The sequence below is a fragment of the Nannobrachium achirus genome (genome assembly GCF_963921795.1).
Source record: "Nannobrachium achirus genome assembly, chromosome: 23".
NCBI classification, from domain to species: Eukaryota; Metazoa; Chordata; class Actinopteri; order Myctophiformes; family Myctophidae; genus Nannobrachium; species Nannobrachium achirus.
In genome coordinates this window covers 14,616,525-14,632,656 of record NC_137830.1, presented here as the reverse complement: position 1 = coordinate 14,632,656, position 16,132 = coordinate 14,616,525, and the positions used below count along the sequence as shown (strand labels likewise).

The following is a 16,132-nucleotide window of genomic DNA, read 5'->3' as shown; positions in this document are numbered from 1 at the left end:
ACACGTTGTGAGCTTGTAGATCTGCTATTTAAAAAAAATGTCTGTACTTTTACTTTTGGTACTTTAAGTATATGTTGATGCCAATACTTTTGTACTTTTACTCAAGCACATTTTGAATTCCAGACTTTTACTTGTAAGGGTGCCCTCACACCAAAATACCTATGAGAGTGGAATCCGTGTTCCGCCAATGCATTTCAATGATAAGGGAGCGTTTTTTGCAGAAATTCCCTGCTGGCATGAAACCGCTTCACTCTCATTGAAATGCATTGGCGGAACGCGGATTCCACTCTCATAGGTACTTTGGTGTGAGGGCACCCTAACAGAGTATTTCTATTTTTTAAGTATTGATACGTAAGTACAATAAGTGAGTACTTTTTCCACCACTGTGTGTGTGTGTGTGTGTGTGTGTGTGTGTGTGTGTGTGTGTGTGTGTGTGTGTGTGTGTGTGTGTGTGTGCACGTGCACGCACGCGTACGCGCGCGCGTGTGTGTGTGTGTGTGTGCGTGCGTGCGTGCGTGTGTCCATGCATGCATATTATACTCACAGTGTGGCATTTTCACCAGAGCAGTGATTTTGAGCGGGTGTTGATTCCTTTCCTCCTGTTCTCTGTAGCAGCAGCTGCAGCGTTACGGTGGCTGCGCTTATGAGACTCCAGGTACAGCTAACACACACACACACACACACACACACACACACACACACACACACACACACACACACACACACACACACACACACACACACACACACACACACACACACACACACACACACACACACACACACACATTAAATAAAGGTGGTGGAGAGTGCAACACTATCATTTCACACCTTCCTCACTGACGGTAATGCGAATCAATTTATTAAATGAATAATATTATTAATGTTTTTGTAAAACATGCCTAAAACGGTATGTTCATGTATTTGTGTGTTATTCTATTTATATTGTATATTGTTTTTGAAAGGATAGGCAATTACGTGGGATAATTCCTTTAATATATAATCGAAAGCAAATGTGAATTGATTTAAATCCGAGTGAATTTAGTTACATTTGTACTAGGGATGGGACGATATGAAAATTTCACATCACGATTATTGTGAACAAAGAAATCGCGATTTACGATATTATCGCGATAATCCATTATCCTGGGGCGGAACATTTGCCAAAAAATAGCTGATCTACAAGCTCACAACACGTTGCGTTGCGACACGTTGTGAGCTTGTAGTTCAGCTGTCAGGAATGGGGGACGCGCTCTGCGTAGGACTGTCACAATTATTACCTAATCGTCTCATCGCAATTATTTGAGGAAATCACAATTATTTTGCATAATCGTCATAATTGTTTCCATGTTGAGAAATGTTAATATAGTTTCAAACACTTTCAAAAAGTAGTGGAAATAGCATTTATTGGTATATTTAGGTTATGGGTCATTTGAGTGACAATTAATCGCCATGTAAAATGTCATAACCGCGACAGCCCTAGCTCTGCGCCGCGGTACGTACCTTCTTGGCGAAGGCTCGTCCACACTGATCGCAGGCGTGAAGAGAGAAGTTCTTGGTGACCTTCACCTCGGAGGAGTTGGACTCCGCCGCCGCCGACGGGGGCGCGTCGTGCTGCCGCAGGTGGGAGAACTTGTCGCTGCGGCGGGTCAGCGGCGGGCTGCAGGAGCGCTGCCGCTGCCTCTCCTGCTTCCTGGTGACGGGGGGCGACGGGGCGAACGCCGCCTCCGTTTTAGACGAGGACGGAGCAGTCGAGGAGGAGGAGGAGGAGGTGGTGGTGGTGGTGGCCGGGCCCGCCCCGGAGGAGGTGGCACCCGACGATGACGAAGACTGTTGGTCCTGCTTAGATGGATAGATGGATAGATAGATAGATAGATAGATAGATAGATAGATTTGTTATCCCAAGAGGGAAAATCAGTCGCCCAGAGGTAGGGATGGGACGATATGAAAATGTCACATCACGATAATTGTGACAAAAGAAATCAAAATCCATTATCCTGAGGCCGAACATTTGCCAAAAAATAGCCGATCTACAAGCTCACAACGCGTCGCAATGTGCTGCGTTGTGAGCTTGTAGGTCGGCTATTTTTTGGCAAAGACATTTGATAGAGAGTGAAAAAAAGACTGTATCAAGTACATATATTACTAGTAAGACACCTCAGGGTGACATGCGACCTCGCCCTAAAGGGCGAGGTCGCGCCAATTCTTGACTATCTGGCCAACCACAGTTTTTCTCTGACGATTCTAGTTGTTATCATTCTGGGGGGAGTTTGTTCATGTTTTTGTGAGGGTATCAACCCTAGGAGACACGGGGAAACATGCAAACTCCACACAGAAAGGCCCTATCGCCAACCCCATCGAGGGTGTGAGCGATGGGGCCTAAACATGGAAATGTGGAGAACATATATATGGAGATAGTCCAGTCCATCATGTCATAATGGGACTACCGTCATAGACAGTAGCCATTGTTAGGCCGGAGTCAATGGCTGTGTCTATGACGGTAGTTCCATATGACATATTGGACTAGACTATCTCCATATATAGTGTTATCCACATCTCCATGTTAGGACTCATATATGGGCATAAAAAGTATGTCATGTGACTCATGTGACATCACTTCCTGTACAGACAGTCAGCCATTGACTCCGGATTAACAATGGCTACTGTCTATGACGGTAGTCCCATATGACATATTGGACTAGACTATCTCCATATATAGTGTTATCCACATCTCCATGTTTAGACAGCCAATGACTCCGGCCTAACAATGGCTACTTTCTATGACGGTAGTCCCATATGACATGATGGACTGGACTATCTCCATATATAGTGTTATCCACATTTCGTGTAGCCGCCCTGTACAGGAAGTGATGTCACAACTCGCTGACATCACACTGACATCACAGAGGATACGGAAGGACGGTCACGAGGATACGGAAGGAAAGAAGGAAGGAAGGACACTCAAGCGACACGATTCTTCAGAGTATATGCGACCTTTGGTCGCAATAAGTACCTTTTACCAATTATAGGCTAGAGGGTTTAAGTGGTAACGGATATGCTAGCTCTGCAAATAAAAGGTGAATTGATCCCAGTGCATGACGGAGGACGATATCACGATAAATTAAATCTCCACGGTACGATTATCGTGTGTGTTTTTTATCACGATAAACGATAATATCGCGTATCGTCCCATCCCTACTTCACGGTGAAGTGCCCTGGAGAGCCGGGCGCTTCAACACCCGGCGGGCATGAAAGTACTGTTGTGTACAGCAAAAAAAAGAAGCATCAACAATATGGAGCAGTCGTAAACGTAGTTAAGAAACAAAATATGAAGTACAACTTATCAATGCAGTGCCCAACAAAAGGTGACCCTAGCCAAACAAAGTGTCCATAACAGTCACGCTACATAAGTATCTTACCTGCTTGCGGGTGACAGGCGGCGAGGGAGGGGAGGGCGGGCCAGAGGAGGAGGAGGCGCTGCGTCCGTTCACCTCCTTCTTGGCGCCGCCGCTGCTCGTGGCGGCCTCCACGGCCGTGGAGATCTTCTTGGCGAGGCCGGAGTTGTTGAGCACCGACTCGGCCGAGCGCTTCACCGCCCGGCTCTCCAGGGCGGGCATGATCTTGGCCAGGTACGACGACGACTTCTTGTGGACCACGGTGACGTGGCGCAGGACGTCGCGCTTCCGCCGCGACTCGTAGCGGCAGAGCGGGCAGCGGTAGAACTTGATGAAGATGTCGGTGCCGTCCGTGTGCAGCTCGATGTGCTTGGTGAGGTTCTGCCGGGAGCTGAACTGGCGCTTGCACAGCTTGCAGAAGAGCTGCTTGAAGTCGAAGCCCACCGACAGCTTGGGGGCCTTGGCGAGGCGGGCGTTCTGCGGCGGGGGGGACGAGGCCGACGCGGACGAGGACGCCGTGGAGGACTTGGGGCTCGGTGGCGGCTGCTCCTCCATCTTCACTTTCACCCCTTTGGTCGCCGGCGGCGCTGCTGCTGCCGGCGCCACGGCAGCCGCCGGGGACGGAGCCTTCCTCGGCGGCGTGTCGGCGCGGTCACTCACCGACGCCGAGGCGGACGAGCTGCTTTCCGTGTCCTCCTCCTCTTCCTCCTCCTCCTCTTCTTCCTCGTCGTCGTTCTCGTCCGAGGACTCCTCCTCCACCTCCTGCTTCACCCGGACGCCGCTCGCACCGCTGCTGCTGCTGCTAGGCAGCGCCGCCGAGGAGGAGGTCGTCGTGGGAACACCGGCGCCATTCTTCAGGTTGTACATCTTGTGCACGATGCCCATGTGTCTCTTCAGCATCACCTGAAATGTACCGAATATATACATCCATCAATTTCAGTGATGTAAAGCAGTGGTTCTCAACCTGTGGGTCGGGACCCTCAGGGGGGTCCCCAAATTGTTTGGGGGGGGGGGGGGGGAGGTCCCCAGATGATTAACTTAATGTGCAACATTGTTTTCTCACTCAACATTAAACAAACCAACATAAAATCTAAGTGTATGGAGGATTATGCACATTTCTAAAGTGACAATTGAAGGACTTTTTAGTACCTCTAGAGGCAGAAATTGTGAAAATAGCCGATCTACATGCTCACAACGCCTCGCAATCGGCTATTTTCACAATAGAACCGTGTTATACAAAATGTAATTCCTCAACTCTTAGTGCTCTTTAGGGTGGGGGGGTCCCTGAGTTTAAATAAAATAATCAATCATTCAATCAATATAAATTATAATACGTACATAAACCACTTTAGCCCTATTTTATACCATGGCTATTTGAAAATAGACGATCTACTAGCTCACAACGTGTCGCGATGCGTTGTGAGCGTTGTACTTTTTACTTGTGTTACTTTTTGATGCCAATACTTTCATACTTTTACTCAAAGTACGTTTTGAATTCCGGACTTTTACTTGTAATGGAGTAATTCTACATTGCAGTATTGATACTTTTAGTTAAGTAAAATATGTGAGTACTTTTTCCACCACTGATCAATTTATTCATCAAGACATTTGAAAAGGAAGGTTGCTCTTTCTTCATCGTTCATCACCGCAGGGGTCAAATGTATCGAAGCCAGTCTTATTAGGGCCATCACAATTATTACATAATAATCGTCTAATCGCAATTATTTGACATAATCGTGATTATTTTTCATAATCGTCATAATCGTGTCCATGTTGAAAAATGTTCATATATTTTCTTAAAGTAAAAAAATAGTGGAAATAGTAGATCTACAAGCTCACAACGCGACACGTTGTGAGCTTATAGATCGGCTATTTCCACTATCAATGTTCTTTTTTAAGTATAAAGTTGTCAAATATGTCAGTAATGTCTTTGTATATTTAGGTGTCATATCTACCATGTGCAACTTCAAAGCCTAAAAGCCAAACAGAAATGTAATTGTCCACGACAAAATTAAATCGTTAATCGCAATTATTTGAGTGACAATTAATCATCATGTAAAATGTCCTAATCGTGACAGCCCTAAGTCTCATTGAAAATCTTCAGTTTGATCTGGTTCTGAAGTGTCCTTGAGCAAGTACACTTCACCCCCATCTGCTCCCAAGGAGCAGGTTAGTGCCCTTTAAAGAGCTTTGGGTAAAAAAAGACAGAAAAAAGGCGCTATATAAATGTGCCATTTACCATTCATCACAGCAGCCAGGAAGAGGCGGCTGACTCAGCGGAGAACGGGCCGTTAGTTTAATAAACACTTCAACATCAACAGATAAAACGGCTCACTCTAGAGTAGAGCAGCTTGAGAGCTGCACTTCCTCTTAATGCCCATTCATACTCAAGGTTAAGTAGGTGTATGGATACGTTAAGTAGGTGTATGGATACGGATGGAGCCTTCTGTCTGCTCTCTGCCTTCATTTCATCTGTCTCTTATAGTCCAGTCATTTTAGGCCAAAATTTGTCCAAACCTGGAACAAATTGCAATAGTAGCAAACTCAACTGATTCTGTATCCTCATTATGTCCTTAGTGAGGGAAAAAAAGTCCCAAGAAATCCCACCGGGGCAACGTTTTGAAAACGACCTATCTACCTTCACTTACTATACACTACAATATAAAGGAAAAAATGACTGAGAAGAAATCTGCTTTAAGTGGGATGTGAGGGGTCTAACTAGGGGTTTGTCATCATGCTGAATCCATTGCAGGCATTTGTTTTGCACAAAAAACATTCTGTGGGCTAGAAATGGCCTTAGAAAACAATACACGTATGGGTGCGTTTTCATGTTAGTCGGAGGCCTTAGGGTTTTTTTTTTCTCGTGCTAATCAGTCTAAAAGTTCAAAATTTTGCACAGATGTAGCTCAGGGCATGCTCTAATGATTTAGCTAGGGCGCCCGAGTCTGCGACCTTCGGGGTCGCCACAGCACCAACAAAACTCTGAAAAGTGATGACTCATCACTTTTCATCACTAAAGTCGATGGGAGCCCAACTTGATTTGGCCGCTGTGGCGACCCCGAATGTTGCAGACTCGGGCGCCCTAGCTAAATCATTAGAGCATGCCCTGAACTACATCTGTGCAAAATTTTGAACTTTTAGACTGATTAGCACGAGAAAAAAAAAAACCCTAAGGCCTCCGACTAACATGAAAACGCACCCATACGTGTATTGTTTTCTAAGGCCATTTCTAGCCCACAGAATGTTTTTTGTGCAAAACAAATGCCTGCAATGGATTCAGCATGATGACAAACCCCTAGTTAGACCCCTCACATCCCACTTAAAGCAGATTTTTTTTCAGTCATTTTTTCCTTTATATTGTAGTGTATAGTAAGTGAAGGTAGATAGGTCGTTTTCAAAACTTTGCCCCGGTGGGATTTCTTGGGACTTTTTTTCCCTCACTAAGGACATAATGAGGATACAGAATCAGTTGAGTTTGCTACTATTGCAATTTGTTCCGGGTCTAACCCTAAAATGACTGGACTATTAGGGATGGGACGACATGAACATTTCATATCACGATTATTGTGACAAAAGAAATCGCGATTTACAATGTTATCGCGATAATCAAAATACATTGTCCTGGCGCAGAACATTTGCCAAAAAATAGCAGATCTACACGCTCAGAACGTGTCGCGTTGCGACGCGTTGTGAGCTTGTAGATCGGCTATTTTTTGGCAAAGACATTTGATAGTGAGTGAAAAAAGACTATCAAGTACGTATATTATAAGTACCTTTTACCAATTATAGAGGGTTTATGTGGTACCAGATATGCAGCTCAGCAAATAAAAGGTGAATTGATCCCAGTGCATGACGGAGGACAATATCACAATACGGTAATTTAAATCTCCACGATACGATTATCTTGAGTGTTTTTTATCACGATAAACGATAATATCGCTTATCGTCCCATCCCTACACCCGAATCCACGTGTACAAATAAATCCTCCTCCATCCATGGGAGCAGTGTAGCCCCTACGATCGCTTGAACTGCATCTAGGACAAGCAAGACACGACAAAGGCCAAGAATATGGAGGAACCTTTTGGGAAGAGGTTGTGCGAGTTGGTGAGGATGTTTTAAAAACATATTATATGCTGTCACTTGGCCCAGACACAGGAATGACAGAATAGCTCTTTGTTACGAGGTACCGGTACATTATTATGACCTGCTTGACTGTAAAAGAAAACCTTTACTCTTTACTGGCCTCCTGTGGAAGTATTTATTTATATAATAGTTTGAGTGTTCATTGTATGATTTAAGTCAAATGTTTTCAAATATGTTTAATAGACATGTATATACGTATAGTATTGTATAAACACATTACTTACATGATCTTTGTTTATTTGTATTTCTTTGTTTGCTTATAAGTTCAATGTTCAAACAGAAACTTTAACACTACTACTGCCTTTTAATTTGAAGGGATGCTTGGTGCCTTGGTGCCGCGCCGCTTCCTCCGTAGGCCGCCGCTATTATTTTTAAGGGCCGGAAGGGGGTTGTTTTAGTTTTTTGGGATTATCACTTGATGGCAACGATTACGTCATCTAGTCACATGACAGTGTGGGGCGGGCCCAGAATAGAAACATGGCTGCGCCCTGCCGAGTGTATTTTGTACATTAAACAGGCCACCCTTTGGATCAAAATGTCTCTTTTTGAGTAAATGAAGTCTTTTTATGGGTCTCTCAATGGATTTACTATGGAGGACGTTCACTTCGCGTGCACGCCCAACGTGCGTTGTAAACAAGTCGTGGGATTTACCGATGCACAGTGGACCACGGAGCCGTATAGTAAGTCATAATACTGTATTTACAGTAAGATTGACAGTCCTCACCGTCAACGGCACCATGATTTTAACCCTTTAAATGCCGGTGAGGATCGTCAACAGCAGCAGAACTGTTAATCAAATCTACGTTTTGAAATTAATTACCACATTTCTAACTTTTCCGTACAAAATTGTTGGTCAAAACATTTGGTGGTCCAGGACTCTCCCAAATCAGAGAGGGGACCCCGGCAGCGGTCTGCCTGTAACACCAACCTGCGAGCTGTAGGTCCTCTTGCAGAGCAGACAGCGACAGGAGGCCAGGTTGTACTGAGCCGTGGCGGTGGCGGTGGCCGGGGCCGCGGCAGCGCTGGGGCCTTTGTTTTGGCTCGGCGGCGTTCCTTTAGAGCTGATGGGCGTGGTCTTGGGGGTGGTGCATCTGGTGGGGGAGGGGTTGGCAGGCTTCTTGGGCGGCGTGGCTTCCAGGGTGAGGAGCTGCCCGGGCCGCGTGGCGATCTCGGGGGTGATGGTGTCCCGGCGCAGGCCGCGGTGCACCTCGTCAAAATGGCGTCGCACGTTGGCCTTGGTGGCGAAGTTCTTATAACAGACGGGGCACGACTTGCCGGTGGGCGTGGTCAGGGTCCTCGGTCGACCTGTTTACAGTAGGTGAATTAGGATAAGATCAGGGTTCCCACATATTTTAACCAATGCATTTCCAAAACCTTTCCAAAACTTTTCCAGAATATTTAAACAAACGTCCAGGCCTATATAGGTCATTCAGCGCAATAATGAGTCTCTTACTCCTTTGAGTAATGCCCAAATACAGGCATTGTAGCAAAAATAAAGTATAGAATGGAACTGTACAGACAGTTATGGCGGCCGTGCATGTTTGCATCAAGCGACAGCTGCGAGCACCCAAAGGATGCAAGCCTATATAACTTTTAGTTGCATACATGCGGCTGCAATCACGGCAAAAAACTAGTATATGTTACATATTTCGTGTAATGTTATACATGTTTTAGAAAATGTTTGTAACAAATCAATAGCCAAAAACTATGCATAGCTAAATATTTTTCCATGACTTTCCAGGACCCTTGATCAATTCCAAAACTTTTCCAGTACTAGAAAAATATTTTTCTAATTTCAAAATATTTCCAGGAATTTCCATGACCATGGGAACCCTGAGAGTTACTTCATGTTGGTCGCTTTAACTCTATGGTTGGTGGTGACAACGCGCTTCCTTCTTTCTTTCTTTTTTTTTGCCAATACGCGACCCCAACGGCACCTTCCCGTGACCCCATTTTGGGTCACGACCCATAGTTTGAGAACTGCTGCTTTAGCCCCACGGTCACTAAACTAAAAGTAATATTAGAGACAAACCAGGAGAAAATCAACTTTGTTATCTCAAGATATAGCGATAGTAAACGTAGTAGGACGTTCACGAGATCTGCCGGCAGGCGGTGCCCCATTTGTGTACCATTTTGCCTCAAGTGGCAGGTAACAAACAGGAAACCCCTTAATATGGGGCTCCCCAACCCCCCACATGAAAAGTATTGCTATAAGCTACATACAGCTAGGGATGGGACGATACCCGATATTATCGTTTATCGTGATAGAAAACACTCACGATAATCGTATCGTGGAGATTGGAGATTGTCCTCCGTCATGCACTGGGATCAATTCACCTTTTATTTTGCCGAGCTGCATATCCGGTACCACTTAAACCCTCTATTGGTAAAAGGTACTTATTATATTCGTACTTAATAGTATTTTTTTCACTCTCTATCAAAAGTCTTTGCCAAAAAATTGCCGATCTACAATTGCCTATCTACAAGCTCACAACACGTCGCAACGCTACGCGTTGTGAGCTATTTTTTTTTTATATCGTAAATCGCGATTTCTTGTCACAATAATCGTCATATGGAATGTTCATATCGTCCCAAACCTACATACAGCACATAACATGTTATGTACACATAACAAAAAAGCGAGGAATTTAGTCTTTCACAACGTCAAAGACAAAATAGTTTGAAAAACTGAGAGACGATGGGTAGAAAAACAGACACGAACCTTTGACGAGGGACAGTAAGCTGGTGGGGACAGTGCGTGTCTCGGTGAACTTTCGGAGCTCCTCTAGCTTGGTCTGGTGCTCCTTGCGACAGTGACGCCTGATGCTGCGCCGCGAGTTGAAGTCCTTCCCGCACAGACAGCAGGAGATGGTTACGTCCTCTACCTGGAGAGAGAGACATAGAGAGAGAGAGAGAGAGAGAGAGAGACATAGAGAGAGAGAGAGAGAGAGAGAGAGAGAGAGAGAGAGAGAGAGAGAGAGAGAGAGAGAGAGAGAGAGAGAGAGTGAGTGTGAGTGAGTGTGAGTGAGAGGTTTATTTTCATGAGTCATTTAAAAGTGCAAACATTTTGCTTTCTTCTCTACTTTCTCTTCCCCTAGGAAACACGGCAGTTCTAACCAATAACTGAACGTGTCTATGTGTGTGTGTTCGCGCCAGTCACACGCACACACATTTACAGCTTCCACACATCTCCTGCTCTATATAACCAAACAAAGAACAACTGCAGGGTTCCCGTTCAGTTGATTTATTTACACCAAAGCGCAGTGACATTTGTATGCCTTCCGTACATTTTTGGCTTGACTGTCAGGTTCTGTCTGTCCTAACATTGTGAATGTGATATATCTCAGGGATGTGTTGAGAGCATTTGAGGACATTTAGCACAAATGCCCACTTGGACTCTAGGACAGGGGTCTTCAACGTTTTCAGGCCAAGGACCCCTTAGCTGCAGGTCCCACGCTATGGAACCTGTTACCTCTCCCCATCAGATCGGCCCAGTCCATAGGCGTTTTTAAGTCCTTACTTAAAACACATTTGTTCTCTATTGCTTTTAATTGTACATAGCTCTGATCTGCTCATATCCCTTGCTTTTGTAAATGTATATATTCACCTTGTTGTTGTCTGCAATTGATGTATTACTTTGTTTTGTTTTTAATTGTTGTTCAGCACTTTGGTCAGCATTGCTGTTGTAAATGTGCTATATAAATAAAGGTTGATTTGATTTGATTAGTTGAGAGAGAGAGAGATGAAGCAGGGACCTCCACTACCTCTTAAAAAATGCTATATGGTTTCATCTTGTGACAGCACAATCATCAGTGTATTTTGGAATCATGTAGCCGATCTACAAGCTCACAGCGCCTCGCACCGGGAGGCGTTGTGAGCTTGTAGATCTGCTATTTTTGGCTAAAGTTCTCCGAATATGGACGCTAGGGTTCAAGTGGTTAATGTGAAAAAGGAGAAAAAAAGGTTTCCCTCACACAAAAATTTGGAGGACCCCCTGTAGTAACTCTGAGGACCCCCTGGGGGTCCCGGACCCCGTGTTGAAGACCCCTGCTCTAGGAGAATGAACTGATTAGAAGGAGGGGTGTAACGATTCAGGTACCTGGCGATTCGATTTCCGATTCCGGTCTACAAGCTCACAGCCCGAGTGCCACGCTATGAGCTTGTATATCTGCTATTTTTCAATAGCAAAAGTATAAAATAATTAAGGCCTCCACATTGGGCCCTAGTAACTCAGTCCTACTCCCCCCCCACCCCCCCTGTGACGCCCATGCATCCATGCACCCACCCCGCTGGTGGAGCCGTCCTCCTCCGCCTGCAGGGCCTCCTCAGGGGCCTCCTCCTCGGGGGGGGTCTCCCGTCTCCTCTGGGCCTGGCTGAAGCTCTGGGACTGGAATGAGCTGGTGCCGGGGCCCTCTGACGCCCCCTGCTGGCTCTGCTGCGGGGCCTCCGAGCCCCCCTCCTCCAGGTCCCACGCCACCGGACTCTGTCTGTTACTGACGAGGATGAAGGGTAGACGTCACTCCACGTGTATCATTTCAGCATGACACTGTGTGTGTGTGTCTACATGTATTACTATTATTGTTTCATATATTTTTGTCCAAAAATGGAGCCTTCTAGTGAGGTCCAAAATGCCAGACCCCACTTTTTTCCTGTTTTTTATCTGATTAATTAAGATTTCTTGGGGCTAAAGTTACAAATAGAAAAAAGATTCAGGTTGTGGGTCTCGGTTGGTTTAGACATTTCGGGGTTGGGTATAGTGACAGGGGTTGGGATTTAGGGTTAGGTTTAGGGTGAAAAAATGCCAAGAACAAAGGGTGAAAAATGCCAAGAACAAAAACTAAACAAAAATTTCATCCAAGACCATTGCACACGCAATAAAATACCAATGCACTCTTACAGTGTGCGTGTGCGTGCACGCTTGCGCCTGTGCGTGTTCCAGCGGTACCTGGCTGTGTGTGCTGGGTATCGGTTGAGCTCGTCCTCGGTGCTGAGGTACTGGAACACAGCCTTGTTGCTGGTCTCCATGGGTTCCAGCCGAACCACATGGTCTGGTCTGTCCTTCCTGGGATAGATGGCCTCCAACAGGTCCCTGATGGCCACACTCTGCCTGTCATCACCTGGAGGACAGGGACATGAGAGACAACACATCACCCACTGACCAGGGGCGTCACAAGGGGGGGAAACATGGGACTGAGTAACCAGGGCCAAAGGTGGAGGGGGCCTTAATTATTTTATACTTTAGCTATTGAAAAATAGCAGATATACAATTGGAACTAAATATTTTGAGATGGTTTGAGCACCACTGACATAGTAGAAACAGTCTTTGAATATTTCAAATCCTTCTAAAGTTCTTTTTTTTTAAACCTATAGAAGGATTTTGAAATATTCAAAGACTAATCTTCACGATTTTTCTAAAATCGTTTTTTTTTTTTCAATAGTTAAAGCACAAACGAATGGGTAATAATGCGTTCCCAGTCTAAATGGGTTAAACCCCCTCCCCCTATGAAGAACATTCATGGGGGGCCCGCAGTGAATCCTTGTACCCAGGGCCCAGAATTTGGTGCGACACCCCTTTCTACTGAAGGACAGACACGTAAAACAGTGATTCTGAAGCTTCTTCATTTCAAGGGCCACAGACACAGTAAAATCCTTTGACGATGCACAAAAGGAACCAAATCTCTGTAAGGTGGTCCCCGGGCCGGATTTTGAGAACCAGTGGTGAAAAGCAATGGTTCTCAAAGTGGGGTACGGGGGACCCCAGGATTTATTTTTTTAATTTGTATATTCTGTATAATATACAGAAATCAAAATCAGTTTAACCACTTTAAACCCTATGATATTTATCTGCAAAAAATGAATTTAAACACAAATCTTAGATAGGGTCCCTGGCACAAAATAGTTTCAGATGGGGGTCCGTGGCCAAACACGGTATATAATCATTTCCTTGGCATGAAGGAGTACAGAGATATAGAGTATTGAATAATGGTTCTCAAACTTTTTTGGCTTGACATTTTGCTTAGAAAACCGCAAGAAAGAGTGTTATTAACACACTTTTGAAGAATAAAAACATATACAATTATCATTAATTATTTCATAATTAGATTTGACCTCATTATGAGCGAAGCTTGGCCAATGCCAAGCTCAGCAGGACGGACATACGGATGAACGGACGGACACAATGAACACACACACAAAGCCAGATGCAGGAGCGCTTACTGTACACCAAGCGGAGAAGAGACCCTCTGCTTTGTTACTCGAGAAAACAAACAACTTGTTGATTGGCTTTAATATACAAAATCATTATCCAACGGAGATTGAAACCGATAAGACCATTCATCAAAACTGATAACAGATACAACCTCCAACTATTTGTTATGCTCTCCTGGGCTTGTGGGAAAATTAAGTTGCCGATTCGTAAAACAATTTTGCTCGGATCAATGGCGCGGAAAACAAAACGTTTCTTATGAAAAATGATGCTCTTTGTTTTTTCCCTGCGATCGTTAAGGTGGAGGAATCTGAGGGGATACTTTTGGATCTGCGGGCGCTTGGAAGTTTTTTTTCTCAAAACCAAATAAGGGATGGAACGTGGTGATAGAGCAAGAAGAGGAGAGGAGAGAAGATGAGAGAGAGAGAGAGAGGGGGGGGAGAGAGAGAGAGAGAGAGAGAGAGAGAGAGAGAGAGAGAGAGAGAGAGAGAGAGAGAGAGAGAGGTAATGAAAGGTACTGGACATCAAAGACACAGTGGATGATCAAAGTGTTTCCGAGAGCACAAGTAGAAAGTGAACTACAGAAGAACTACGGGAGAGATGTGTTCAATGTGAGTGCAATACTGCGCGCTCGCGTGCGTGCGTGTGTGCGCGCGCGCGCGTGTATATTTGTGTTACTATTAGAATTTCCTGGTTAAGCGGTCTACAAACTTTTTTGTCCAAACAGCAGAAGTATGTTCAGCTGCGACCAGAAAATGACGTCATTCCGAATTTCAGCTGGGCCTCTCCGAAATTATTTCGTCTGTTCTTGCACCTCTTAGATGTTCTGATTAGCCAAAGTAGCTCGGCTAGAGTGACTGGTCAGAGGTTGGTCTGGTGTTTAGGTGTGCGTGATTGCGACCGAAGGTCGCAGTTTAGTATCTGTCTGGTTGGACGTGTACACTTTTTTACGGTCTATGGGTTTGCCGCTCTGACATCACGCTTTGACATCACTGTGATGTCATGGGAACCACTCTAACAGAATCCCTGTTATGCCCATATATGGAGATCCCTGATGTCATCAATATTAAGCCCATATCTAACAGGACTTCATATAGGAAAGCCCATATATGGAGGAAGACAGACCATGTCTGTGTGGCTGGTTCAGACTGGGATCTCCATGTACCGGTATGGGCATAAACGGGATTGTATGTATGAAGTCAGATGTGATAGAAGTCATAGGATTTTCTCTTAATGAATAACTGAGTAAGCATGTTTGGGGTCTCACAGCATATCTCCATATACAGTACATGGATCTCCATATATGGGTACCAGGGGTCTCCATATATGGGTAATTGGTCCGATATACATCACTGGCCAGAGGTCCAAGACATGGCGCGAGGGCAAGGTTGCTTGTCGCCCTGAGGCGTCTTACTAGTATATTTTGGTTTTGTTTCCGCATTCAGTGTCCACCAAGAACATTTTTTCCCCAGCGCGTTTTTAATTGTTTACAGTGAGTGCCCCGTGTATTTGCGATATGCGTTCACGTGTTGCTATGCAGATTCATTGAGCGATAGCCAATAGGAGCAGATTACTGATTGTTCACTCTGAAAATAAAACGGACTGAAAAATCACACCCGTGTGAAGTGGAGCTGTGTGTGTGTGTGTGTGTGTGTGTGTGTGTGTGTGTGTGTGTGTGTGTGGATCATGTGTACCGATTTTTGTGACATTTGAAGAAAATATGTAGGAAAAGGAGCAAAAAGTGTGTTTTGGAGAAAATTCAAGATGGCGGAAAATCTATCATGGCGCAAATGGGCGTGGCCTATATGGGGAGATGCGTCATGACCCAAGGAATCCAGGGAAAAAATATTTTTAATTTTCCGAACTACGGTTCAAGAGTTACAGGCCAAAACGTAAAGTGGGGTGTTATAGCGCCACCATGAGGCCAAATGACACAATTATTTTTTATTTAATCCTTGAAATCATTATGAACCTCCTCTCCAAGTCTTGAAACTGTAGCCCCTGTGGTTTGCGAGAGACAAATAATTGAATGTGAGTTTTTGCGATTCCCATTCTAAGTCAATGGGGAAAATTAATTCACTAATAAATTAATATCAATTAAACTATTGAACCTTTCTCTTAGAAAAGTAATAGCCCACGATTCCCGAGTAAGCCGGTCGATTTGACATATGGCGCGAGTGTTTGGTGGCAAAACTGTGGGACTAGTGGCGTGCCGAAGTTTAGGAAGTTCAGGCTACATACACACAGACACACACACAGACAGACACACAGACCCACACAGCCACGTATAGGGAGCCTGTGTTTCACACAGCTCCAAAAAGAACGGAACGTGTTCAAGCCGTGATAACAAATACATACATTTTAAATAGCATTCATAAAATCATCGTC

At 44.8% G+C, this 16,132-nt stretch overlaps 1 protein-coding gene across 1 annotated transcript in view; it reads right to left on the bottom strand.

The window, feature by feature from the left end:
- Positions 1-556: 556 nt before the first annotated feature.
- Positions 557-16,132, bottom strand: part of znf800b (zinc finger protein 800b) — a gene marked incomplete at both ends in the record, with an annotated part of 31,495 nt that continues 15,919 nt past the window's right edge. The window contains 7 exons of the mRNA XM_080754218.1: positions 557-661; positions 1,504-1,839; positions 3,420-4,298; positions 8,468-8,844; positions 10,262-10,424; positions 11,825-12,032; positions 12,485-12,656. Coding sequence (XP_080610344.1) covers positions 557-661; positions 1,504-1,839; positions 3,420-4,298; positions 8,468-8,844; positions 10,262-10,424; positions 11,825-12,032; positions 12,485-12,656 — 2,240 coding nt within the window. The remainder of the gene's footprint in view (positions 662-1,503; positions 1,840-3,419; positions 4,299-8,467; positions 8,845-10,261; positions 10,425-11,824; positions 12,033-12,484; positions 12,657-16,132) is intronic.